Here is a 27,320-nt window from a genome sequence, read left to right as displayed (position 1 = left end):
TAAGCAAAAATGAGAGAATGACAGACATTTGGTCCAAGCAGGTTTTTCTTCAGCTTAACTTTCATCCCTTTGTATGTAAAACCATTTGGGTAGAAGACAGTTCAAATTATTTTGAGTACAAATCACCAGGCCTCTAGCAGCACGTGTGGATCACAGCTCTCAGAGCTGCAGGTGTGTTACTTCTACAGACTGTAAAGTGTTGCAGTACATTTCAGAAGTTCTTGGTTTAAAAGATTCTTGTAAGGCAAAACTTTGTGGTTTTTCCTTCCAAGGTATTTATATTTCATTTGTTTGTCCGATGAGATTTTCTTCCTTTTTCTTTTTGGGTTTAGTAGCTCATTCATAACATATGTCAGTGTTTCTCATTGACTTGCCAAGGTATAGTGTCTAGTGTAGATGGCTATACAAAAAGATCTCCTCAAACTGTGGAAGTCTGGCATTTTCCCAGAGAGCTGATGCTTCTTGTGTCATCAAAAAAAAAAAGCAGTTCTGTTGTCTGATTAAGCTCAGCCTTGTAATCTTCCTCTTTGTCCTGCCACTTGGATTCTCAGCCTTTAAACAACACTGAGAGCTGAGGTAATTGACTCAATTCAAAGGGTCAAAAAGAGCAAGCTTGGGGTAAATGCATTGCTTTTTATATTCATCAGGAAGAACTTTGTGTTCTCTCTATGGGCAGTGGTATCAGAGTTCAAATGAGTGTACAGACACATCTTCTGTGAAGTTATTTGCAAGATTTTCATAGCAGTAAGAGCAGTTGTGTATTTTTCTTTGCCAAGAAGCCAAAAAAGAGAGGTAGCAAAGAAAGCATTCAGTGAAGCTCGACTATTCAGAATAATTATTCAGACAAGTGAGCCTTATTAGCATTTGCCTCAGCCTATTGTGAATATACAGTAGTCTAGCTTGTCCTCTGAACATGCATGTAATTTCTACAGATAGTAGCAAAACCAGGCTCTGTTGCCTGGGAGTTCAGAAACCTTATCTTATATGCCCAGTCTCTTCTGGAAGGACTTTATCCAGATGTTGTATATTAAAGTTTTATCTCTTCCTTTGTGACTGATTGACTAGATGAATAGTTAGTGCCCTAGTTAACGTGCAGATGACCTGTCTAGCTCCCTGTATGGGAGCTGACCATTGGGCTAAATTCTTCCTTTGGATGGTTTGTTTTTCCCCATTTAGAGGGAAAATATATGATTAAAGTATGTTACATTAGGAGTGAAAATCAATGTTAAAAAGTGATCCCTTGGAAAGGTAGAAAACACTGTACTCTCAGCCTGGGATAGTAAAAGCCATTAGGAATTGTACTAACAGCAGAGATAGGGGAATAAGTTTGGGGTAGAGCCTGAGTATTCACACCTAGCAGAGCAGGAAGATATGGGTTAATTGGGAAGCAGTTGTTCTGGTGTGCATCACAGCTGAAGAGGCGTGGTGCAGTTGCTATGCAATTTAGACATGCCTACCAAAGGCACCTTGAATAATAAAATGGAATTTCTTTCTTAATCAAACAAGAATCACTGCCATTAAGTACATTTACTTATTTATAATTTGCCAGGACTGCTTTTATTAAGTATTGCAGTTATGTTGAGGATGCTGTAATTATCTTGAGCAGATTTGTTTTTAGGGTTTCACAGGTTTTTTTTAAGGACTCCTTGGGTTAGGCTGAGTTTATGAAGAATAGAGGCTTGCTGTAAAGAATAGATGCAGAGTGAGACAGATCCATTGTGGAAGAACAGCTCTGTTGAGGAAAATCTGAGTCTAATGTCATAAATTGACTCACACTCTTTGGAGCAAGAAATGATAAACTTTTTTATCACAGGGAAATACTAGAACAGCATCCTCTTCGCTTTTCTTTCCATGATGGGAAAGTTCTGAAGCTCTGTCCTCTGAGGAGTGAGCAGACCTGGGCACTGAACATCAAGCGAGGCATTCTCAGTGTCCTGCAGACAGTGCCAGAATTCTCTGCTGGTGCTGTTGTTGAGGAGGTGAGACTGTCAGTCATGCTCTGAGGTGACTCCTAGCTCTTGTACATGTTAAGGCTACTCCACTTGTAAATAAATAAAGGGTTCTACCACTTGGTTCAGCAGACAGTGGCAGTCATCTGATTGCTTCTTGTAGTGAATGTTCTAAAATTATCTCAGGCTACTGTTGCGTGTCAGTGCTTAAAGAGATGTTCTGCAGTAGGGCTTGGCACACCCATTCTTAATTGAAGTTTCTCTGCCTAGTAATGCTCTTGTGAATTAATTCCTCCCTGCATGCCCACAAAATTTTAAATGGAAAAGCATATGTCTGTTATTACCTGATTCAGAATAACACAGTGAAATTAAACAAACCAACAGTGCCTAGCTACTATAAGCTTGACCAAGGTCTTTTTTGTGGCAAAACTGGTCTTCTGCAATGGAGAATTTAGGTCTCTGTTGTTATTACAAAAAAAGTAATTATTAAAACTATTTGCAATAACCTACTCTATCTCCTTGTATTTTATGTGTGCACATGTGACTCAACAGTGTATGTTTGTTACTAGGTGGATGTCCTGGGAATATGCCCAACCAGGTATCAGCAGAAGGGTCCAGTTCTTGTAAAGACAAGGGACCTAAACCTCTGCTCCCATCGCTCTTCTGGTTTGACTTCTGTGCAGTCTGTTGTTCTTCCTCATGTGTCAGTAAGTTTTGGAGAATGACCCTGACTCTTGCTTTTGACTCGTTTGAAGACAGTATCTGCCCAAACTTGAGTTCTTAGCAAAGAAATGGTGAATATTCTTTTCCCTGTAATGTCTGTTATTCACAGAATTTGTTTCAATGCAAATTTGCATTGTAGTTGATGAATGTTACAGTATAAATGCAAGAGGCTGTTAGGCACCTGGATTAAACTCTCATTAAAATACTTTACAGAGGTTAATGGAAAATAGTCTGTGGAAGGGAGGAATCAAGAGATGTAAGAAAAAATACATTAGAAAAAGAAAGTTATTATTTGTAGAAAACTTTGGAAAGATGGAAGATTTTCTAAATGCTGGACTTACAACTTTCCACTGTTGACAGAAAATACAGTCAATGTTTGTATCTTGTGCTGTTTTTATTAGGTGAATATCACCTGTTTCTTGTATTGTAGTGGCTATTCATAATTTACTAGACTTTTGCTTTTTTCTACTTTGCTGACTAAAAATATCTGATTAACTTTGAGGCTTTGTGAATTGAAATGAATTAACGCCATTTGATGCTGACAGTTAATAGCAGGTTTTTTCGGTGTTGAAAAACTAGGCTGAAATTAGGAATGCATTAACCTCCACAGGCTGGGCACTGTCAGAGGTGCGGACAAGAGACTTCCCACTATCCCAGAACTGGAATCCTCTGTGAAGTTGGGAGAGGAAGGATGGGATAGGCTGACACAGGTCATCAAAAATCTTCCTGAAGTATCTGTTTTTCTCAGTCTGAACAGCAGATTCTGTCCTCCCAGCTGGAATGTGTCCAGAGCATTAGGGATGGGGTCCTGGAGGAGGCCAAATGTACCGAGTCCGACCGCGTGACGCTGTTCCCTCAGCAGGGCAGTGGGGCAGAGACACAGACCCAGTCTGCACTCAAACTCATCCACGTGGAAACAGAGACACTCTACAATAAAGGTAACTGTGCTTCTGCTAAAGTCAAGTAAATTCATTTCCTAGAAAAATATTGTGACTTTGTCTTGCCTGTGAGAGCTCTTTGCACCCATTATTTTCACCTTTAATGTATTAAACTGCTTTAATGTAGGTGTTTTTACAGTCTGGCCTGAGTTTTCCCTTCTTTGGGAGCTTGGGCCTGCCATAACAAAACTGTGTGGGACTACAAAACTGGGTAGGTTTCCAAAAGTGATGGTCTGTAATGGCTAGCTCCCCTTTGTCTACTTTACATACCTAGTCCCCTTGTATGCAGACCATCAGCTTTCCCAGGTCTGTGGACAATTTCTAGTTTTTATATAAATGGAGTCTATATAATTTTAAGTCCTAATGGAACCAAGGACATGCCATGTCTGAGAACTATTTTAATTTTTGCTCCTTCTTTGCTCTCTATGTTTCTCCTTAGGAAAATTATCTTACTGAAGTCAACAGGTGGCTTGCCTGAGGAATGATTTCCAAGTTGAACTCTAAATGCTGAGGAACATATTTTTTGTCTGTTTCTATATAACTTTTTATTCCTTTTTTAAAGAAGAAAGAACCCCCAAATTTCCAGAACACTTTGTTTGTAATTATACAAATATAAGATGATAGAATTTTTCCTCAGGAAGAGGTTCAGAGGCAAGCCATTTATTTTTCTTTGCACCCAGATCTCCTGTTCACTTTTCGGGTGGCTGAAGTGTGGGACTAGTGATTAGATAACGTTGGAAAAGGTGACAATGTAAAGTAGCAGGGCCATACAAAGAGATGGATAGGTGAAAAATAGGGCTTTTTTTCATGTGTATCTTTGTCTTGTTTCTCTCACACTTTCTTTTGGGTTACACTTATCTTTGTTCTGTTATGTTATTAATTTCAAGCTGACTGCACTCATATTAATATTCATACAGGGGGAAATAAAGACTCAGAAAAGAAAGTTTCCCCTTGCATATAGGGTTAATGATAGCAAATGTCCAGCAATCACCAGAGGTGTGATTTTTGCTTTATGTTCCTTATTCCAGGGGACTCTGAGGATCTGTATGTGACTGACATTCTCTATGAAAGGGAGGTAACTACGAGGGAGGTCACTGGAGCAGAAGTGACTGAACTGGTGTGGAAGCTTTGCTTAGCACACAGTGCAAGTTATGAGGTAAGCTGTACAGCCTCTGCTTCCTTGGCAGGTTCTTCGTGGGCTGAGAATTCTCCTGCACAGATAAGAAGTGACCAGGAGAGCAGCAATTTTGGAATACTGAAGCCTTCCATTGTTTTGGACATTTTAAAATGTGGAATTAGAAAAGAGAAAATGCTTTGAAATGTTGTTTTCTTATTTAAGCAGTAAATCACACTGAGGAGTTAAAACATCCTGTAGCCCTCTGAATATGAGGCAAAAGCAATTTTGAACTATATTGTAAATTAATCTGAAAGAGAATGTCCCACATGTTTGTTTTGCTGTGAAAAAAGAAAAGCATATAAAGTGTCTAGTTTGGGTTGTCACTGTCAGTTTTGATACTTTATTGTAAAACATGTCTTTTACAGCTTTGGTGTGTAATACTACCCCTGGCAGTGCTGTTGTCTCCATGCTTGTTGGAGTTCTGCCATCCTTGTATTGCCTCATCCCCTCAAAACAGTTTGCTCATGAAGCCCTTGCCTCTTGGTCTTGGCTGGTAGCTTCCTTGTGCTTCTGATGAGCTCTAGCAACCATCGTGTTTTCTGGGGGTGCTGCTTGGGTCCAGAGGGAATCTCTGCCCCCTAGACCATTCTCATTGGTGAATCTGCTAAGATAGGGTGGAATCTTCTTGTCATGTGGAACAGGCAGTGGCTTAAATATTTTTTACTATGACCATCATTCTAGATGTTGATACTGGCAGCAGCTGAAGCAGTCAGTAATAGTGTTTGAAATGAAGATTCCCTATCTCTGAAATTCAGATGTCGTCAAGAACACCTGCTAGGTTATAAAGAACACCTGTTGTGTACAATACAGAAGGATCAACAGATGATGGTGCTTAATCACTGAGATCAACTGAGGGCAATCAGAGGACATTTCATATCCCATTATCCTTCAAATAGAGTGGTTCTTGCTAGTAGTGAAGCTCCTACAGAGAAAAATAAGGGAAAAAATGTAAATGTGAAAACAGAAGAAAACACTCTTTAATTTTTGGTCAGGATATTATAGAAAACAAGTATGGTAATGGGAAAGGCACTAAACAGGGCATTGGTGCCTCCATGAATTTGCCACTGGTGAGTTTAGTCATCTCATTGCTGATATATTCCCTGTCCTCTGAGATTCTTGTCAGATTGTTTGTACTTTGGAGCAAGGTTATTTCCTCTGCAGAGAGGCTGAGATCTCTCCTGTAAATGCATGTACGTGTAGGTGATGTTAACAGAAATCTTCAGACCCAGCATGGAAGACACTCGCCTTCCTTGTTTAGATTATGTCCTATGTCAAAGAACAGAAGCTCTTCCTGTCTTTCCCCTGGGCTATACACAGATACTGAGGGATGGAAGAGAGGCTTTATGGGGACTGGAGACAAGTGTTGGATTGCAGCTCTGCAGTGATATCCTGGGTGTGTTCACCTTTCTCTTAGTGTCCCCTGTGATTCATGAGCACAAGTAGGTGTTCATGTTTTGTGTGTGAGACTTCAGGGCAGGGCACAGGGTGGAGCATGATAAGTCGCAGCAGCTGAAGCCATTACCTTCAATCAGCTGTGATAAATTCCAGCCCCAGACTTTGCTCCCAACCTGTTAGGAGTTGGGAGTAAGGTCACAGCTGACCTGGTATCACAGCCTGACTAAAGCCTGGGCATGGGGCTGAGGAGAAAGCAGCAGGTAGCCTTTGTGGGTGTTGCAATATTTGGGTCAGGCTTCTTGTCTCTGAGTTATAAGCAGGTCTGCCATCTCTTTTAGCTGCGTGCTATGGAGACTGGGGCTGTGGAGGGCTAAGAGAGCCATACAATAATGGTTGATGCTAATATAGAATAAGAGCAGACCTTCCTCTTGGGGAGGGATAATGCTTAATTCCATGGGATTGTCACTGTACAGCAGTATGAAATAGCATTTAGACACAGACTAGAGGGTCCCATACTGCCTGGAAAATGTTGAAGAAAGAAATTACTGCAGGAGACCTGAGAAACTGTCTAAATCCTACCTTCTATGGAACACTCTTAATTCAATATCTTTGAAAGAATGGGAGATGATTTTTCCCAGTAACAGTGGGATGTCACTTCTGCCTCCAGAAAGGCCGACTGGCTTCATGTGTGGGAAATTTGGATTTTTTTTTCAATCACTAAGATTAGCACAAGTGGCTGCTGTCTGTGCCACAGCCTAAAAGAGAAGTGAATTATTCATCATGTGCCTGTCCCAGCACAGGGTTTGATTGGTTGTCAACCATTTTCATTGTTTCAGGGTGTTCTTTCTGTGTGACCAGACATTTCAAAGAGAATCTTTATCATCCCTCATTTCAAACAATGACATGTCCTTTGGGCCAAGAAAGAAGTTATGGGAATGCCCACAGTGTTGCTTGGGAGACAGCTGCACTGTTATGCATGTAGAGCTTGTTTGTCCCTTTATTGTTTGACTCTGAATGAGGTGAGGTTATGCATTTCTTTCAGGACACAAAACCAAGAATAAATGGAAGGGAAAATCTCCAACTCTGGGGAAAACAGTGAAGGGATGAGAAAATGGAGGTGGAGATGGTGTCAGTTCCAAGGAAGCAAGTTGTTGTTTAATTTTTTAATGCTATTATGAGACAAGATTGAATTTCAATGTGGATGTAGATTAGCTAATGGACCATTAAGTGAACAAGCTGCCTGCTGACAAAGAATGGAAAAAGGGATGGGGAGAAGGGACCCTCTCTTGAGGGAGGCTGGAGAGAAGCCTGTCACACCACTTTTTCTGGGGCTCCATTTCCAGTGACTGACTGGGATTTGGTGCTTGGTCAGTAGCTCTGGTGAATGTGGCTGTGTATGCAAGAGTATGTCAGATTTGCTTTGCCTTGCTCCTGGACCCCAGTCTGAACCAAAAATTTTACTCTCAGGGCATGATCTTTCATTTTTGTTTGGTTTTGGTTTTTAGGGGTTTTTTCCTTGTAGGGCATTCTACCTGCTTGCTTTTACCTAATTTCTTTTTTAAAATATGGCAGGTTTGCAGACAGAACGATAATCAAGCTTCTATGTAGAATAAAAGTCAGGCTTTCTTATGTTTCTTTCAGAGGTGGGAACGGTAGTCAGATTTGAACATAGTTATTATGATACTACAAAGAGAGGAATTTGCATTGACAACTCAATTTCAGTGCAGCCAACCTTAAAAAATGAAAACAACCCACCTGGTCAGACAGTTCATTCTAAAGATTTATTATTAGAGAGTAAAAATAGCTGCTTCTCTGCAAAATTTTGCATGGAATTATTAGATGAGAGCTTGTCTAGTCATTAGGTGTGAAGCAGGATGAAGTCAGTTTGCAGTCTAAAATTGTATCACCTGAAAGTAAATCAGTCTGGCAGTTTTATCTTGACCTATGCTGCAGCTCCAGCTGATGGGCCACTTGAGCTGAGCAGCAGCTGCACACAGAGCTCTTTGTGATGAGATCTGTGAGGATCCCCTGCCCCCCAGTAGATTTGCCTGTGGAAAAATGCACATAGGGTCCATGCTTTAAAAATGCTTAAAAAAAACTAATATTATTATTATTCATTAGCCTGATAGTGTCCAGGCTTGGAATTTCTTTTAAAATAAATCTCAGTGATAATGAGGGGATGGAATGGAATAGAAGGGAATGCATGTGGGTCTATCTTAATTCTAGATATGGAACTATAAATGTTAACAGAATTAATAGGTAGGTGGGGCTTCACATATGAGAACAGGTTTTAATTTGATTAAATTATATATTATTTCTAAGAAAAATATAAATCCCAAAAGAATAAAAACATAAACTATATCTGTATTGGATCTGACAAATTGCTCCCTCAGCCTAGCAAACAAAATAGTAAGAAATTACTCAGGCTTACTGAAAGTGGCTTGGCAGTCTTAAATTAAAATTGAATGCTGGCACTGGGTTATTCCATGTTTTCATTGTTTTTGGGAGTGGTTCCTGGAAGGAAGGTCAGAAGGTGAAATTAGGTCTGTCCCCAAACCTTTGGAAATGTGACTTAGTGAAATTAGACTTTGTTTGTATGATTTTTATGTAAAGAAAAATGTTTTCTTTGGAACCATAAATTTAGTCCTATTTATAAGCCTTTCATATCTGAGGTGAATAAAGCATTGAAGTGAATCTGACATGGATCATGTTTAAAACTTACACATTATAATGTTTGGTTAACATGAACATACAGGATATTGTATTGAACATTGTGCTATTTTTTCAAGTAATGAGACCTCTCTTCTTTCTTGAACTTTGGATCTGATCTCAGAGGAATACATCCACGTGCTATTTAGCATTTAAAATGCCAGGTAAAATAGCTGCTGTATGATGTAGCAATTCCTCTTAGTGAGAGAGAGCAGCTCTTCTGCCTCTATGTTTCTAGCTAGTCCTGTGCTGCCTGCAGAGGTAAGGGCAGTTCTGCCTGAGCTTTTTCCCAGTAAGATGGAATCATTTCTCACAGCCCAAGGGTTCTTAAATGAAACTTCTAAGTGTTGCCCAAATCTCAGCTAAATGATCTTTCACATAAACCTAAGATTAATATACAATTAGCTTGACCATTTTTTCATTTGTATCAAAGTTGTCAGCAGTTCTGATCATAAATCAGGATCTTGCCATACAAACTTGGAGAAGATTGACTTGCTTTTCTGGATTGTTGCCACACTGTTGCCTTTTGGTTTATTATTCATTTGTATGCCAGTGGTATGTGTGGTGGTCACTGAGAACTGTTGTCTGAGGGACTGACTGACATCCAGAGCAAAAGCCCTTCTCCATATACATTTGCAGTCTGGAGAGAAAAGCAAATGAGGAAGGAATGTAAGGACACAGGGAAGAAAGAGGGTTCAGTCTCAGGTTACATTGTAAATCAATGGCAATGCCAGCATAACTTCATGCTCTGTTCTCTGAAGCTGGTTTCTGCCCAGCAGGAATATTACAGTTCTGGTTGTGCACTTACAGACTGCAGACCTTTTCATGAGTCTCATGTTTGAGCTTCGGCACCTTTCTCTTGAGGCCTTAAGAGCACTATGGCAAAGATCATCATTTAAGTGCAGAGACAATTGGTAAGTCTCATATTTAAATGTTTTAAATCTGTGCCCAAATGTTGGATTTAAATTTGGAGCATTTTAAGGGAATAATTTGTATTGCAGATATTGTTTCTGTAATGGGATGACATTCTCTCCTCGCTGAATGAATGCTATGTACAAAATAGACTTACCTATTCCCACAGCCAGATTTCCTGTTTCCGAAGCAATGTGAGTGGGAAACCTGAGTCATGGCTTGGATGGAAATCAGTTCTGCTGCTTTTAAACTTGTGTTGCCATTTGTTATGAAAAAGCTTACCTGGATCTGTACCTTCAATGCCTTTAGTAGTCGTGGGGCAGAGGAGACAGATGTTAGGCTGGAAGTATGGACGTGGTGGAGCTGCATCTTTCAGTAGCAGCTCAATCTCAGGAAGGTTTATGTCAGTTGTAGAACTGTGGCTTTGACGATCAAGACCCTACTCCTCTGCAGTCAGGAATAGTTCTGATCCAATGGTTTGAGACCATCAGAAATACTAATCCAGTATAGTTAAAATCAGTACATTTTTCTCCCTTCATAAAATTGAAAATAATGTCACAATTCTTTTACTTGTTTTCAGTACAAAATGTCATCACCCTGTTTGAAATTTATCTAATCCCAAGGTTTATGTTTGCAACAATATCTTTACTTGATGAACAAGGGGCAAATTTTATTTTGGGTTAGGTTTATTCTCATCCTTTGATAAATAGTCAAGCTAATGTTTGTCAGTATTAGATAGTAATTAAACTACTCTGCCTCTTTCATATTACCTTTAGACTAATTTTACTCAGGACATGGTTATTAAATTTAGGAGTGAAAGAGAATCCCATGCAGATCCCACTCTGATGCTTTTACCCCGTCTAGTTTAAGTGCTTTCTAGTAAATGCAAAAGTGTCATTCCATCACTATAAGAGGCAGGTACAGAATATTTACAGAGGGACTCTTAAGACCTGAAATATGTAGTGTCTGTCATGCTGGTGTAAGCTTTCCCCTTAGATAAGGTCTGAAAAAGCTCAGGAAGTAAAAGCTGGTCAATTCAGTTTTAATCTTTTAATATTTTAATTTGTTACTCATGTTACAGGTGAAATGAAAGGTAAAAACCATCTTAATAAAAAGTCAGTGCTTTAAGGTACCTCAGTCTTTAGAAGTCAAACCTGGGATATGATGTGGCTTAATTCTCAGAAAAAGCAACTGAAAAAAGCAACAGATTTTCTTGAAAATCTGGTTAGGTACTATTGAGACACCAATGCACTTCCATTGCATCCTGTCTGAAACATATTTCTATAAGGCCACTATACCAGAAGATAATATTGATTTCTGTGGAATCTGGAATTTGCTAAGCCACTGGACATTTATTTACTTTGGAAGAAGCCCAGTCTCAATGTACTTGTTATGTGATTCTTAAGTATTATGGTCATTTTAAGTTTCCTGTACTTTTTTCTTGTGTTATAGGCAACCGTTAATAGATGCTCTCCCATCTTGTGCCACAGAGGCATGTGTTGTCCTAATGAAAGACCTCATAGCTTCTGGAGAAGTTGAGGAAGACAAAGTAGAACATTTCTTCTGGTCATTTGCATTCATTCCTAATCCCACCTTGGGCATGATTGAATCTCTTGCTGTGAGTGGGTGTTGTTTTTTCTTTTTTAATTTGTAATTAATTTAGGCGGCTTATAGTTTTTGTGTTTTACAGGAACAGTCTCTTTCACAGATTTATACAAAGCTCTGTCCAGGTAATTTTGTTGAGGTTGAATTTGAGTTTGTAAATATTTTGATACATATATAATCTGTGGTATGTCACAATAGTCGTTCTCATTACTTTTCCGAAACATTTTGTTCTTTTTGTGGTCGTTTACAGCCTTTGCTGAAGTCACCTAGAGCAAGCCAGAGCTGCTTCTTGGGAGTAACTGCTCTTGTACATAGGTTTTGTTCAGCTCACGGCTCCTGTGGTGTTGTACCTGCTGTGCAGAGTGTGATGAGGATTCTTGGGAAATTTTTGGGAGGAAACTGTACAGTGCAAGATTCAGAACATCTCAGCAAGGTATTGGTTGTAGAGAGGCACATGATACAGGGCTTTACCTTTCTGTTCCCTTTATGATCTAGAACTTGTTTGATGAAAATGGAATTCATTGGATTTCCAGACAGCCACGAATACAAGCTTAGTAAATTAAAATTCCTTGCTGGAATGAGCTGATAAAATTTTGTAATCCAACAAGTAGAACCTATCAGTACGGGTGTTCTTGTGTGTGGAAATAAAGAAAAGCCTTGGATTTGCTGATGAATATCATTATTCATCAGCCAACTTCATACCATTGACCAATATGAAGAACACATATCTGTTGACAAATTATTTTAATTAAATTATTGTGTCCAGAACTCTATGTTGAATCACTAAAATGTCAAAATATCTGTGATCAAAAGGGATAAAATATCAAAATACTTGAAAAACCTTTCCAGTACTTGAAAAACCTTTCCAGTACATAAAATTTGTGACTTTTGCTTTTCTGTTGCAATGTAGTCTTTTAAAAATATTTTTGTATTCCCCCGGGTCTAAAGCACGTTCTACTTACAAGTGCCACGTGGTCCATATTGGTCTTGTCCTCCCAGTAAAGCCGGGGTATAGATGGTACAATAGGGGCTGCAGTAAACTCCCCAAATCACCAGTAATCATTTTAAACAGATTTTTGCACAGAAAATGCTAGTGCCATGAAATTCAATGTACAGCTGCCAGCACTTGGAGAACTTTCTGTTCTACCTTGCTTTGCATTTCCAGATGCAGCTGGTGTTGAAAGCCATCGGGAATGCGGGACTGGCAGCAGCTCCGCTGGCTCCTGCTCTGAGCTCGTGCGCTGCCCTCAGGAGCCATCCCATTGAAATCCGCCTCGCTGCTGTCCAGGCCTTCCGCCGCATTCCCTGCTCGCGCAGGGTGAGTGATTTACTGCCACAGGTGACTGATGGCTTCCTGCCACTGCCACACATTTGGGACTTGTTGGAATAGTTACAAAATGCACAAATGCATAAGGAACAAGTATAGAAATGTTCCAGCAGAGCCCCTCTGCTGTTGGAGGAGGGGGTAGAACCACCCAGATGAGTAAACCTCTAATGAACTTTGCTGCAGTTGAGGTAACACATCCAGTGTTTGGGACTTCTTAATTAGGCACTGCAGTTGGGTGCTTTCTGTCTGCAAGGGTTATGGCTGAGAACCCACAGGATTTGATTTTTCCCATAGTCTGTTTCACTGTTTCATTCTCTGAAACTTAAAGTATTAATGTGAGAAGCTTGTTGTGATTTGCAATATACTGCCATAGTTAGAACGTTTTGTTAAGTGGTTTAATGGAAGAAAGTTCAAGACTTTTTTATCTCTAATCCCTTGATACTTAGAAGAATGGCAAAGCAAGGACAAAGCTGACAGTTGTCCTCCAGAAGAACAAGAATCTCCACGTGGGCTTGCACTTGGAGAAGCACCTTTCTGTGCCTTTTTAAATTTTAATTTCAGTATGGATTAGTGTGATTCACTTGTTCTGCAGTTATGAAGCTTGGTGTTACTCCTTAGACGTGTTCAAAGTATCAAGTCTGTATATTGTCATATACTCCATCATTGTCTAGCAAATGAACTGCTGAACTGGGTGGACTGGGGCTGTTAAATGCAAATAAAAATGTTAGTAGTATCAGTCACTGGTTTCTTAGTTCACCAAAAAAGTTATCTTGATTGATACTGGGGAAGTATTGAACAGAATAAATTTGTTGCTGGCCTGCTCTTTGACTGAGACCAAAAGTAATGATCTTAATAGCCTGTGAACAAAACCATGGCCATTGTTGTCTGTGTATTGGCTGTAGCACATGAGAGATACAACAGACAGGTCTCCCATGTGGCGGAATAAAACCATTCTTAACAGTTGTGTTTACAAGGGAGGCTCTGTGTTGCAGAGTCATGTATAGATTTGTCTGTATAGGATTCAAGATCACAATGACAGTTTGTTCAGGAAATTTGTGGATAAGGTAGTATAGACAATATGTACATACATTTGTATCCATGTTACACAAAGTGGCTTTGTCACGTATAAGGCTATTTAAGGTATAAATGTAGCAATAGCTCTCTGAGTACAAAAAACTCACCAGGACCTGAAAGTGCATGAGGTGTTCCAGGGGAGTGAATCAAAATTGTCTTTATCTTTTTGTGTTTTTCTCTTAGAATGCTATATTAGTTCAGCTGTATCAAGCAACCAGCGAAGATGTGGAAATAAGAATTGCTGCTTATTATATAGCAATGAAATGTCCACATGAAGAGTTATTTAAACAAGTACAAAAGACTTTGCTGAAAGAAACATCCAGCCAAGGTCAGTCAAGCATCTCCCGAAGTCTTACATGTTCCTAATTGATATTTCAATGTGACATTTATTTTGCAGGTGTAATGGTACCAATCTATGTCAGTTTTTATTTAATCTCAATGCTTTGTAGATTGTTTCTAAATAATTGTTTGTATGATTGTGACATTTTATATTGAAATTGTGATACTGTTAGTTTAGCAATAATAAGGAGGGACTTTTCTTAGAATTAGTTCCTTCTACTGGCAACATTTCATTCACTGAAGGCTTTTGAGAAGGATGTATGGATGCTCAGTGCATTAGAAATACAAATTCATGACTGCAAATTGCATTTTTTCAAGTTGAGAAAGAGGCAAGTGGCAGAAAAAAATGTTATGATATTCTGAAATGGTATCACCACATTCAGTGGAGGATACCTCTAGACTAATCCTTGCATTTACATCTGTCAAGAAGAAGCAGCCATGAGAAGGGATTGTTTGCAGGCAGATGAACGCAGGCTCTGTCTGCACTGTGTCTGGATCCTGGCCAGCTCTGCCTTGGAGCTGGTATCCATTTCCCGGGATGTTTTGTCCGGACCAGTGTCTCCTGCAGTGATTGTGAGTTCAGGCTCAGCATTGTGTTCACCTGCTGATATGGCTTGTGGTTTGGAGGGCACTCATTCCTCTCTGTTCAGAGCTCGGACAGAGAGAAATTGCATCCACCTCCAAAATCCTGCCAAGGTGTACCCTCAGTGACTCCTCCTGGGGACTCCATGCAGAAAATTTAATTTGTCCGATTTATGAAGGAGCTTTACAAGTCCATCCAGAATGTTGTATGTTTCAAACTATTTAATGCAGTACTCATTAATATTCTTAATTTCTTTCCTTTGTCTTTTGTTGATGTGACAGCTAAATAATTTATATAATAAACTTTTGAATAACAAGTGCTTTTGAAGGCATAGGACACATGTTAGTTTTTAGTTCCACATTCAGAAAGTGAAATTTGAAAAGTTATGTTGTGAAAAATGCAGTTACATCAGTATTCAGTGTCTGTGCATTGAACTAGCACTGGAGCCTAGTATCTTTTATCTTCAGGAGACAAAAAAGCCCCTATTTAGGAACCAGACTCCAGAACATATGGGAAATATTTGTTCCCCATGACACAGTACATACATGGCCAAACTGGGACTCCACAGTGTCATGCAGAAATACAAATTCTGAATCACAATTGTTTGATTGTATGTGCCTTTTTTTAGTTTAAGATGCTGTTGCAGTAGGTGCATCAGACTGATTTAATCATGCTGAAAATAAATGGATTCTGTTGTGGTCAGGGGAATGGTTTAGAATTAATGGTGGTATATAAAAAAAAAAAAAATCCCTGTATTTGTTTTTCAGACTCCTGTAATTTTTCTCTGATTTCCACATCCTTTTTTTTGTTTAATTTTAGTGGGCTCCTTTGTTTGGAGTCATCTCTCTCAGCTCCTGGAGACAGATGACCCATTGAAGGAGCACCTTCGAGATGCTATTCCTGATGAAATCCTTAGCAAAGATTTTGACTGGGAGACATGGAAATACTCCTCATACTCTGACGTCACGTTTCACTCAGGTATGTGGAGTTTTAGAACTTAATACTTTGTAGCATATGGATTATTAACATGGCTTTTCTAACCCTTTACATATTGTTCCAGAGAACTTTGATTTTTTTTATGATTTAATACTATCCAAATATGCAAATGTAAGCTTGATTCTGCTTTGACCTTAATTGGAGCATAGGAAATGTATTTCCTGCAAACCAGATACCATACACGTTTGCCTCTTGTGAGAGAGGAGACTAAGAACCAGTGAACACTTAAGATTATTTTTGTGAACATCAACTTTTAATTCCTTCCCTAATTAACTTCCTTTGCAGCAACAAGGGACTGGGATGTTTTTTCTTCTCCTGATCCATGTGCTCTCCTTAGTATAAGAAAAGAGTCAAACTAGTTCCTTTCTCTTTTACTATCTGTTCATTTGTTTTCAGTGAAAATGCTAGATGATGTTTTTCAGAGTTACATTTTGATTTTCTGTCCATTTCCTTCAGTGCATTTATGTATCTTATGCATTATAAATCCTTTCTTTTTGATGTTAGTGAGATTAATACCCAGTAATATCCAGTAAATATGGAATTTCAATAACTGGAAGTTACTTACAGTAATGACTTTGCTGTATTAAAAAGTTAAGTATTTTCACCTGTTGGCAATGTTTTGTCCACCGTCTTCTTATTGAGTGGAGTAACAGTTTTCTGAAGAATTATGGACTTCGCAAAATATATGAGAACAGCTGATCTCCAGCTGACAGACATCTATTTTTCATTGCAGCTGGTGCAGGTGCAAATATGGAAGCATCAGTGATCTTTTCTCCTACATCTTTTCTACCACGATCAGTCATGACAAATTTGACTGTTCACTTCATGGGACAGGCTATAAATCTCCTGGAGGCAAGTTTATGGATTTTTTAATTGTGGGAGTTTTTTATCCCCCTCCTCAAGTGACACTTGGAATATTGAAGTACAAAGCATTTTTTGCTTTCCTGTTGTAGTTCCTTTAGCAAAATGTGCTTTTCACTGCTGTAGCACAGTTACTTCAGTCTGGTGAGTCCTTTGTGTAATGGGCTTAGTCAAAATAAAAGCACTATTACTCTGCTAGTGCCATGCACTAGGAAAATGACTTATACTCAGCTCTTGTTGATTCAAATGAAACATTAAAGTCTGTGCTTCCTGAGACACTGCTCCTGTTTAGGATGGTAAGATTCTTTTCTTGATGTACAGTGGAAAATGGATTGACTTGGGTACACCATTGCTTTAATTCAGAGATAGATTTATTTGTACTTAGCTGAAGTCACTGTTCTAGTTCCATTGACCTTCCAGTGCTTGGCACATTTCAATGACCTGCCTGTGACCTCATCATCTTTACCTGCTGTGCCAGGTAGCAATGTGCACACGAAAGAAAGAAAGTATTTAATGTAGCCTTCAGATCTCAAGTTTAAGCTTGCAAGAGAACAAAATTTTTTTTCAGTGCCACATACTCTGGATTTGTATATGTTAGTAATTCTGTTTTAAGCAAACTTCCAAACAGAATCTTATTTGAGAGCATGAAGAGGATGTGTTAGTGTTTTCCAGTCAAAATACAGTTTTTAGCATGCCAAAATAGCAGTATCCCCTTTTGGCCCATTATGGTGTAAATGGACCTCAACACCTGAAGGAAAAAGGATTTTTATTTTGGACTGAACTTTACATATCTAATTTTTTGGGGAAGATTTAATACTGGAATATCTAGTATTGAATGCTGAGGGAGGTAGAATGCAAAACTTTGTAGACTGTGATCTTGCTTGGCAAATCTTTTGTGTTGGTTATATCTGGTTGTGTATTTGATTTTCTGTTTAGAACTGGCCATGGCCACTGTTGGGCTTTTCACTGCTGCATGCTTTTCACTAGGTTGGTGTACGATTGGAGAATGCTGAAGCTCTCATAGAGAAGGGTTTTGGGCCGAAATCTTCTACTTTCAGTGACTATTTTTTTGGAAACACTAATGAAGGAAACCACAAGTCAGAAATTGCAGTGGAAGCAGCAGAGAAAGTCAAGCAGAAGAACCCGACTTTGAAGCGATATAGCCCCGCTGATCATCTTGTGAGCAAGCCAAAGCTGAGAAAAGCAAACCAAAATTGTCTTGGTAGAAAATACAGTAGGATGAATGAGTTAGTCAAAAAGGTAACTGAATCTGTAGATCTTGGAAAAATTAATGACATTTCCCAGTCAAACACTGGGCCCCATCTCACACTGGACAAGTGCTCTGGATTACTGTGACTCCTTTGTGTAAAGCACATGTAACTCATTCTTGCAGGGAGTTTAACAGCTGCAGAAAATATGGAGCAGCAAAGAGCCAGATCTTTAGGTTTTTTTCAGATTGTTTTATTGTCTCAAAACAATGACACTCAGCCATGGCATTATGTTGCCTGTATTTTGGGCTTCCTCTCATTATTCTGAGCTCAGGTCCCTTTATGCTGATGTCCTTTTGTCGATTGACTGCTGTAACACTTTAAACTGCTTGATGTTGAGTTCCTGAGTCCTGTGGTTTGCAATCTGACTTCCCAGTTTGATGTCAGATGTTACACTGAGGCTTTGAGAATTTACTCATTTTTGGAGAGAGCTATGTTTTATGTACACAACAGGGAAGCTCTGAGAACTGACTTCAGTTGTTGATGTATTAGCTGGAAAAATCAGGGACTGTGATTCATTTAGTTTGTCTTAGATTATCACTCTTCTTGGACTCATCTTCTTAGGGTTTCTTCTTAGAGAGTAAGCTCATGATATTGTGTTGCTGTGGTATTGTAGAATTGTAAGGACAGAAAATGTAAAATTTTTACTTCCTAGCAATTTATTTAGCAATCAAGGCACCCCTAATGTTGTTTTGAGATTGTATTTTTCAAAGCTTCATCTGTTTGTGGGTATGTATTGTAATGCTTTTCCTTTGGCTGTCCTCTTAGGACTGGACATGACCAGTGTTCACAGTGGCAGCCAGCTTGTTTGCTATGGAGCTGAAGTGTAGCTGCAAAGAACAGCTACTGATCCAGGGTCTTAAGTGGTCTCCAAAGTACTTGTAAAAGGGAGCATAATGTTTCTTTACTAATAGCATAGCCTGCATTGAGGAATTGTTTATTGTGAGTTTGAAAGGAAATTATAACACCCTTCCTTTTGATTTTTTTTTTAATCATGTCAGTTCACTGAGAGAACAGTAAGAAAGGAGGCATTGAAATGTGAGCTAAGCATGAAAATCTTTGGAAATGAACTTAGCTTCTTAGATTGTGAAGATTTAAGAAAACAAATGAAACATTATTCCTTAAATCTGGCTGAGTTGGCTGTCAAACTTCTGAAGGTAAAAGGAACCTTTTTTCTATTTGAAAGTAAATATCTTGAGAAACAGCCTTCTGACAGAAATGTTAAAGATACAAAATATTACTTGTTATTTCTCTAAATTGAACTCTAAAAGACACCAGTGTATATTTGGTTTAAACAGCATTCAGTACATTAGGCCAAGATTTGTTCTGCTGTCTCATGGTTCTTACTTCTTGCTTCTGTCATTCAAATCCATCCATGCTTAAATGCAAATTCATTTTTTAACTAGAGTAGGACTGGTGTCTGACTCATGCCATGGCCATAGGCAGGTTTTGGGCTGCTTTCTTCTTTATGTCCCAGATCAGCTCAGGTAAAAACACTTTTACAATAGACAGATGCAGTCAAAAGTTATATCTGGCAAATTTATTGAATGCTAACTCTATTATGCAAAATAATATTCTGGGTTTTGTTTGGGTTTTGTTCACCACAGGGGCAGGAAGTACAGTTTAATAAAAGGATGAGCTTGGCCACTGAAGAGCTCCAGTTTCCAGCAATTTCAGGCTTTCCTGTTCAACTGGCAGTCAATGCCTCAGCAGCAATCAACATAAAAATAAAAGGGAATGCCGATTTCAAACAACAGTCCAATTTCTTTCTAAATGGATATATCAAGCCAAGGTATTAAATGCTGCAAATGTGTCCCTTTCACATAGCCCTGATGTAAAGTAGCAATTACTAATGTGAAAGTTTTGTGTGAATGCCTATTAATTAATTAGGCGACTCCTGAAGAACAAAAGCAGTCATCATCTTTCTGTTGCTGAATGCTTGCCATGGTGTAAGGGTAGCAGTGCTTTCCTGTCCTGCCTGTCTGATTTTGAACTCTCACTGTGTTATTACAGTACTGGTTTAAGCTGACTAATTCTCTCTGTCTCTAAATCAAACTCCTGAATTGTTGCATGCAGTTGATTTTTTTTGGAATGTTTTACGTGTGACAAGTGGATTTTTCTTGGGATCAAATAATGCTGTTACAGGTTATGGATGCACAAACCAGTGGAGAATTTAACCCTGTGTTTCCTTACCTGGCTATTTTAGCTTTTGTACATACTGAATAGGTTACTAAACTTTACTAAGTGCTGCACAGACAGAAACTTGCCCTGTGATACTCAGTTCTAATTGTTTTCCCTTTCTTAATATTTCATGCTGAACGCTTCATTCAAATCCCCTCCTTAGGAGTTACAGTAAAGCTATAATTCATGTTAGAAAGTGTGTGTTGGTGTATATGCAGTCTTCTCAGTTATTTCCTGAAACAAAATAGTTTATGATTTTAATCATAGAATATACTGTGTTACAGCATCAAATGCTGTGTATTTATTGAAGAGGTTTAAATTAAGTGCATGTCATAGAAGGATATGTACGTGAATCTTTCAACAGTGCATTTGTTCAGCTTTCTGTCCAAATGGGAATTGTGGGGACTCTGGGACAAGCTGGCCTAAAGTGGTTAACAGGAATGAGGACTTCTACTAGTCTTGATGGGGGAATCCAGGTGAAGAAAGGGAAAGAGCTCAAAGTTTTCTTGAACACTCCAGAAGAATCTATGGAGATAATTAATTTCAGGTAAGATTAAGCAAGGGCATCCTCAAAAACAGTAACTGTTAATTTTCTTGAATATAAATGATAATTTTGTTTAAATATTGCTGTAACTTTAGCTATATTGGTTGTAAGTTATTGTTCAAAATTCTTGGTTGTAGCTCTAAACTCTACTTCAGAATGGTGGATGAAACAGAAGATATAGATGTCTTCCAAGACCACACAGAAACTAGATCCTGCACTAGGGAGGAAGGTGAGTCCAGCTATTATGTTTGTCTTAGAAAGGCATTCTGAAATATTGTACCAGATCATTTTATTCACTAGAGTTTCTTTTTTCATGTATTATTTCTAAGAGGTCTACAGTGCCATGTTCATTTTTGTGTTTTCTTTGTTTGCTGTTCTAATTGAATGTTCAACTGTTGTCTTCCACTAGTATCTGAGATTATTGGCTGGCAGCTGTGCTCTGAAATGTCCTTTCCTGACCCAGCCAGTGGTTTGGTTTTCCCCCTCAGTGGACCTTTGAGAGTGGCTGTGACATTAACTAAGCAAGACCGAGGCCTGCAGCAGTACGTGGTGGAAGCTGCCTATAACCACATAGCTCAGGTACCGCTGGACTCTGGCTTTAGTTACAGTTTGCTATTCTGGTGTATCTCAGTACTGCATATTCAACCCTCTGCATTCCAACTCTGTTATTATTCATTCCATTCCCAGTATATGGGAAGATATGTTGAACACAAATTCCTGATGCTGATTGGAGGAATATACTCTTTTTATCTACAAAACAGCACACACAATTTGTTGTCTCAGTGTGAGAGACTGTTTTGTAAATGGTGTGCCAATGAATAATGTGATTATCCTTTTTTTCTTTCAGGAGAATTCATGGATCCCTAGTGAAGGTGTCTTTCACTTCTTCCTTGGGACTCCAAAGTCAGACATGAAAAGAGATGTTGGTGTTGACCTAAGTTTTAGTGTCCCACAGAAGAAATTCAGAATCCAATTTATGCAACCTAAGAAAAAAATTGAGATTGATGGTGGGTTTTTCAACTAAGAGCCTGATCATCAGCTAATGTCAGTTAGGAGAACTTCATTACAATTAACTGAGAAATATCAGCATATTTCACTCACTAATCTAATGCTGAAACTACTATGCGATAACTGTTCAGTTTACTGCTTCAGATAGCAGCCATTCCCAATGGGGTTTGCATCTTGGTTAAGACTACATTTTGCACTGTCAGAGGTTCAGTACCTGGTTCATAAAGTCATATTAGAGAAGAAAGCTGTTACCAGGATTGATGAATTGAAAGCTAAAGAATATAGTGCATTGTTCTGACATCTTTACATATGCTGATCTTGCCTTACTGTTTCAGTTTGCTGTGTTCTGTTAGTTATGAGATAAAGTTATTTGTTGCTAAATCAGTGAAGTGCTGACTATGATATTGTCATGCATTATAATAACAAATAACATTTTAATCACAGTGTAACATAGAATTCTGAATCTACAAATCCATTGAGGAAATATAAACTGATAAATTAATGGTAATAATATAGACAACATATTTCAGCTTCTTTGGCATGCTGGTCAAGTGATGTTTTGTGTTGATGTATTCTACCATATGATGTATTTGGAATTTTCCACTCAAATTTTTTTTTTTTTTTTTTGATCCTGGTTATTTCCAAATGGATTGCAAGGAAGCTGTACCAACACTGGGCAAAGCTTTGTGTGCACAGTGTTCTGAGCTCCTGAAATATCTCCACAGCACAACTCACAAGTTTTAGCACAGGCCTAAGGAAAGTACCTAAATCAATTCCAGAACTAAGCTGTTTTTCTTGGAGAAAGCTTCATTGCCTCTTCTCAATTATTCTCCTCAGAATATCTTTTCAAAATTATTAGTTTATTCTGAAGACACTTTGCAAAATGCCTTTGCAAATTCTGATCCTTTTTTTCCTTTGAGCTGATATTTATGTTTTTAATCTCTCTATATCTATTGTTTATAACAAGAACATCTATAATTTCAAGTACAATCTTATGAAGCATCACTGAACAGTAAAGAAAAAGTAAAGAGTTTTCTTTTTCTCCAAGGGAGAATTGAATTTTCTAAAACTTCCCGAGTTGGACACCTGGAGCTGATAGTGGATGACCAAGATGTGTATTACATTAAGGTATGTTTGCATTTCATGAGTTCTCCTTCTAGCATGAATACTTACATAAAAGCACAGAAAAGAAAGGCAGAGAAAATACACGTATTGAAAAACAGTTTTGTGAGCAATCCATCAGAGAAATTACCAGTTCTCCTTATTACATATTTTTGAGATAGACTCAGTGCTAACTTTCAACCTAAATTTCTGTGAGACTGCCAGTATTTTCTGTAACACCCTAATAATTTCTGGCCTGGTATTGTAACATTCGTAGTGATTTCAGTCCTAAAACCAGCAGAAACTGAAGGAAGTAGCATCTTGCACCACTGTGACCTCTGTGTAACTGGAAAAACAAATCCATCCTTCCTCCCCATTCTTTGTCAATGACAAGTTTTAGGCTTTGTGGGGTGTGGAAGGTTTATTGTTAGATGTATAGAAAAACATGTCTTTTCTTCCTCCTCTCATCTCATTTCTGAAACACCCAAGTCTATACTATTGCTTTCTTAAAACCTCACTTATGTTGTTCAGTGGCTTGGGGGTTGCTTTTGGATTTGTTTGTTTGTTCTAGGGAATGGCAGATTTGCAGATGCTGAGTGGAGAGCAGAGATACAGGACCCAGCTGGAGGTAAAGCTGATAAAGCAAAGCAGTCCTATCATTTTGTCAGGAAACATCACTAAACAGCTTGGCAAGAAGATAGCTTTTTCAGTATCTCTGAATAATTTGTTGAAGGAAGCTGCCTTTCTTTCAGGTTAGAGGACAGTAAGTATTTGCCATATAAATGCAAGTTCTGGAGCCATTATTTGTTAGGGTTGCCTGGTTTTGGACACTTCTTCCTTAAATTCCTTTCAAGTCCATAAAGACTGCTTTTTAAAATTACTATCCTACATCAATTAATACATATATATATATTTCAGAATAAAAGAAATTTTTAAATAAGTCTGTTTTGAATTACTGTTGGAAAGGGTAGAGGAAATAAGATAAAAGGAATTACTTGATAAAAACATGCCAAAAAATAACAGCTGTTTTTCACTTTTGTTACTACAAAACAGTGCAGAGACACATATTTGTAGCTGAATGTCTCTTAAGACCTGCTGTTCTAAAAATCTTGAAGACTTTTTTTCTCATAAATAAGCTAAGAGGAAAATACAAGAGAAAGTATCAGAAAGAGAGCCTTAATGTTTTTATAACATCAATACATTTAAATTAAAATAATACAGTGAAATAAACAGGTAATTTATGTCTAAAGCTCTCATTATTGACTGAAATGTCATAGGGTTACACAGTACTTTGAAACGGAGCTAACTAACAGAACTAAGGAATGCTGAAGACACTTTGTTTTTTGGGAGATGATCTTTTGGAGAAATTTTTATTCACATGGATTGCCAGTGACTGCATCCAAGCCAGTTCTGGTCTGATTTCAAGCTCCTAGCACCTAAGAACTTGGCTGCACCACTTGTGCTGCTGCAAAGCCACAGGCTTGCTCTGACTTTATGTAGAGGTGAACATCCACATGTTCACACGTTAGGGCTTAGTTAATTAAAAGATCTGTCTGTCTGAATTTATTTCCTTTGAGAAGCAGCTTTGGCAGCATGCATTTCAATAAGCTTGAAGCAGGTTGTGAGAAGTGCCATCTGCAGGCTGTCTGTGGAGATGGAGAAAGATGCTGAACACCCAGCTGTATGTCTTTCTATCTGCTCACTACACAGGGAATTCATAGTGGTGGAGAGACTGAATGCCCTTTTGGTTTCCCCACTGTAGTATTCCTTTGACTAGCTGAAGTAACTTCAAGTTCTATCACTGTATAATAATTTCTCTTCTTTCTGTAGCACTTCTGGAGAAAAAAGTTGATGATAAGCAGAGACAATACTCGTTGGAAGGGGAGGCTCACCTTCCGGGTGTTCTTGGAGTTCATGCCATCGCTCTTCTCCAGCAGAGCGAGGGATTGTGGTCTCATGGTCTGCAGATAAAATATGGACTCCTAGGTACACTGAAAAGCAGGGAAAGTAAAAGTATTCTGTATTACTCATTTTTCCTACAAGATTTGCCTCTGTTTAGAATACAGTCGAAAGATTTCAGTTAATTTTTAAACTGTGATCTGAAACTTGGAACAAGTTTCTGTTTCAGTTGGATATACTTTACTCTTTGAGTCTGCATATAAAAGCAATTTTTTTTAAATGGGCTTTTCACAAACATATCCATCATTAGATTAAAAATCACTTTTTCAGTGAGAATTGCTCCTAATTAATTTGTGTTTTCAAATGATTGCATGCATGCACTCAGTAATATGAGGGGTGGTTTCTAGGAAGCAGCTGGCTTTGCTCCCCTGGTTGCAATATAGGAATTGTGTAAATTTTGTGGGACAAAGCAGGTGAACATCAGTGCAGTTATATCAAAGTATTGAATCCTTGTAGTAGCTAATCATGATAAATGTTATAGGAGGATTGTTTATGCTAACTCTGTTGCACCTTCAGAGAGTGTGTAGCCATATGAGTAATAAAGTTTTCTTAAACCTATGTAGGCATGACCCCATAATTCTGCTAAGAATGGCGTGCTGATCACAGTATTTTATCAACAGCAATCAAAACATACCTGAACACTTGGACACTACCTTAAGATGCCTGGCTATAGCTATGTAATTGTGCAGTTAGATACTTGGAGCATAGTTACACTTTAGTTTAAACCCAGTTTGACAGCTATTCCACCTGAAGTGTTCAGCAAATATTTCCTTGCAGAAGTACTGGATTTTTAATTTTAAAAAGTTATTCTACTTATTAGTTGGAACTTCAAATTCATTATTTTAATTTTCTTCTCAGTGTCCAGAAGGGCTGGAAGTTTTTTGTTTGGTTGGTTTTTTTTTTAAGATGAAATGTCATGTAATGTCATGATGTTGGGAGCTAGGTGGTAACAGAAAAATCATCAAATATTTTGTGATACCAAGAAAGCAAAGCTTGATCATGATTAGTTTGTAGTTCTTTTACTTCAACCAGGTAAAATTCTGTTTAAGTAATGAAGTTTGTGCTTTCCTTTGGATTTATAGGATAAATCCACAAGTATATAGCTGTAAAAATAAACATATCTCACTTTGATGTTCTCATAAATAGAAGTCTTGAAGCCAGTTCCAGATTTATACTATTAACATTTTGAAATATTAATTCTGGTTTACTTGAATAAGTAACTTTGTGATTTAACTTGAGCAGGAGAGGCAAAAACCCCTTGCCACGAGTGCAGCACGCAGCAGAAAGTTCAAGTGGAGATGGGTGCACGGGGCTTCTACAGGCTGGAGCTGGGCCATGAGTTTCACTGTGTGCAGGCTCCCACCTACAGCCACCAGGTGGGTGCTGAGCCAGGCACTCGGTGTGCTGGGCACCCCTGTGTCACCTGTACTCAGAGCTCTCAACATGAGCAAGAGATCACAGCAAAAAGGCAATGTCCTCTTCTTTAGGTTCACCTGAAACATGAAGTGACTGCATCTTGGATTTCCTCCCAGATGGAAGTGAACTATGGGAAACATTGGGATGAAATAAACAACAAGAAGAAAGTGCTGGTCAGCCAAGCCTTTAAGAACAGTTCCAGTTCATCTGTAGTCAGCTATTTCATGGAGGTAATAGTGACACTGAAAAGTAAGACCTTCACTTCAAATGTTTAGCAGACAGACAGACTAAGAATAAATTTTGAAATTTTTTTTATTACAACCTTTTTTTTTTTAAAGTATGATGTGGACTAATAATATAAGGCAAGTACCCAGACCTAATAATTTTGAGCTAGGTGAGGTCTTAGCTCAGAGACACTGAATCTCTGACATTTGCTAGAAGATAAATTTTGCAAATACTGGAAAAGTTGGGGTGTAATTTGCTCTGAGGTTTTTGCATTGTTAACTCATATAAAATGATTGTAGACGTTTATGAATGCTGCTTTGGTGACACAATGTGGAAGCAGGGCACAACTCAGAATATGACAGCATTTTTCTTTTTGCATCTCCTACAGTTGTAACAAATGCATGTTTAAGGAAACCTCAGTCTATAATTGGTGAGCTTGCATGAAAATCTATAGAGTGAACAGCAAATGTGCAAAAGCAGAAGCTGTGACCTTCCTGCTTCTGTGTGTGTGAGTAACTTATACAGCCCTGAAAATGGGATCTTGTTTTTATTTAAAGTTGCTTCATTTCTTTTCCAGTTTACCATGCAAGTCCTGGAAAAACAGATGAATTATAGAACCCAGCTGCAGCACTTGCACACCTCTCAGGTGTATTTGCAGAGCAGCACCAACTTTGAGGTGCAGTATAATGACCATGTACCATTTGTGGCTGGGCTGCAGTGGAAGGATGCATCCAGAAATGGCCTGCAGAAGTGGGAAGGTGAAGTACCACAAACCATTTCCAGTCTGTGATTTAAAAAGCAGGCATTGGAAGCTGCTGCCAGATTTTTCTGAGCAGTTTTGCATGAGTGCAACAGAATGATCAAGATGTTTGTTGGAAGAGAGAGAATCCTGGAGGTTGTCCAGCCCATCTTCCTGCTCCAGTCAGGACTGTTTCTAGCAGTAGATCACATCTGTTGTGGCTTTGTCTGGCTGAGTTTTCATAATCTCCAACCTATCATGGCCTGGTTGGCTGGCCTCTTCCAGCAGTTC

At 38.6% G+C, this 27,320-nt stretch overlaps 1 protein-coding gene across 1 annotated transcript in view; it reads left to right on the top strand.

Moving 5' to 3' along the window:
* The window catches only part of LOC132335482 (uncharacterized), a 76,997-nt gene that overhangs the window by 5,379 nt on the left and 44,298 nt on the right, over positions 1–27,320 (top strand). The window contains exons 5-28 of the mRNA XM_059862059.1: positions 1,814–1,979; positions 2,519–2,656; positions 3,421–3,610; positions 4,639–4,766; positions 9,702–9,805; positions 11,256–11,421; positions 11,659–11,841; positions 12,574–12,726; positions 13,993–14,137; positions 15,551–15,709; positions 16,461–16,579; positions 17,576–17,848; positions 18,858–19,013; positions 19,464–19,648; positions 20,402–20,584; positions 20,719–20,810; positions 20,991–21,160; positions 21,429–21,588; positions 22,638–22,717; positions 23,262–23,442; positions 24,521–24,676; positions 25,892–26,025; positions 26,137–26,295; positions 26,868–27,048. Coding sequence (XP_059718042.1) covers positions 1,814–1,979; positions 2,519–2,656; positions 3,421–3,610; positions 4,639–4,766; positions 9,702–9,805; positions 11,256–11,421; positions 11,659–11,841; positions 12,574–12,726; positions 13,993–14,137; positions 15,551–15,709; positions 16,461–16,579; positions 17,576–17,848; positions 18,858–19,013; positions 19,464–19,648; positions 20,402–20,584; positions 20,719–20,810; positions 20,991–21,160; positions 21,429–21,588; positions 22,638–22,717; positions 23,262–23,442; positions 24,521–24,676; positions 25,892–26,025; positions 26,137–26,295; positions 26,868–27,048 — 3,761 coding nt within the window. The remainder of the gene's footprint in view (positions 1–1,813; positions 1,980–2,518; positions 2,657–3,420; positions 3,611–4,638; positions 4,767–9,701; positions 9,806–11,255; positions 11,422–11,658; positions 11,842–12,573; positions 12,727–13,992; positions 14,138–15,550; positions 15,710–16,460; positions 16,580–17,575; positions 17,849–18,857; positions 19,014–19,463; positions 19,649–20,401; positions 20,585–20,718; positions 20,811–20,990; positions 21,161–21,428; positions 21,589–22,637; positions 22,718–23,261; positions 23,443–24,520; positions 24,677–25,891; positions 26,026–26,136; positions 26,296–26,867; positions 27,049–27,320) is intronic.

Source organism: Haemorhous mexicanus, chromosome 17 (assembly GCF_027477595.1).
Source record: "Haemorhous mexicanus isolate bHaeMex1 chromosome 17, bHaeMex1.pri, whole genome shotgun sequence".
In the NCBI taxonomy this organism is placed as follows: Eukaryota; Metazoa; Chordata; class Aves; order Passeriformes; family Fringillidae; genus Haemorhous; species Haemorhous mexicanus.
This window is presented reverse-complemented; position numbering and strand designations above follow the sequence as displayed.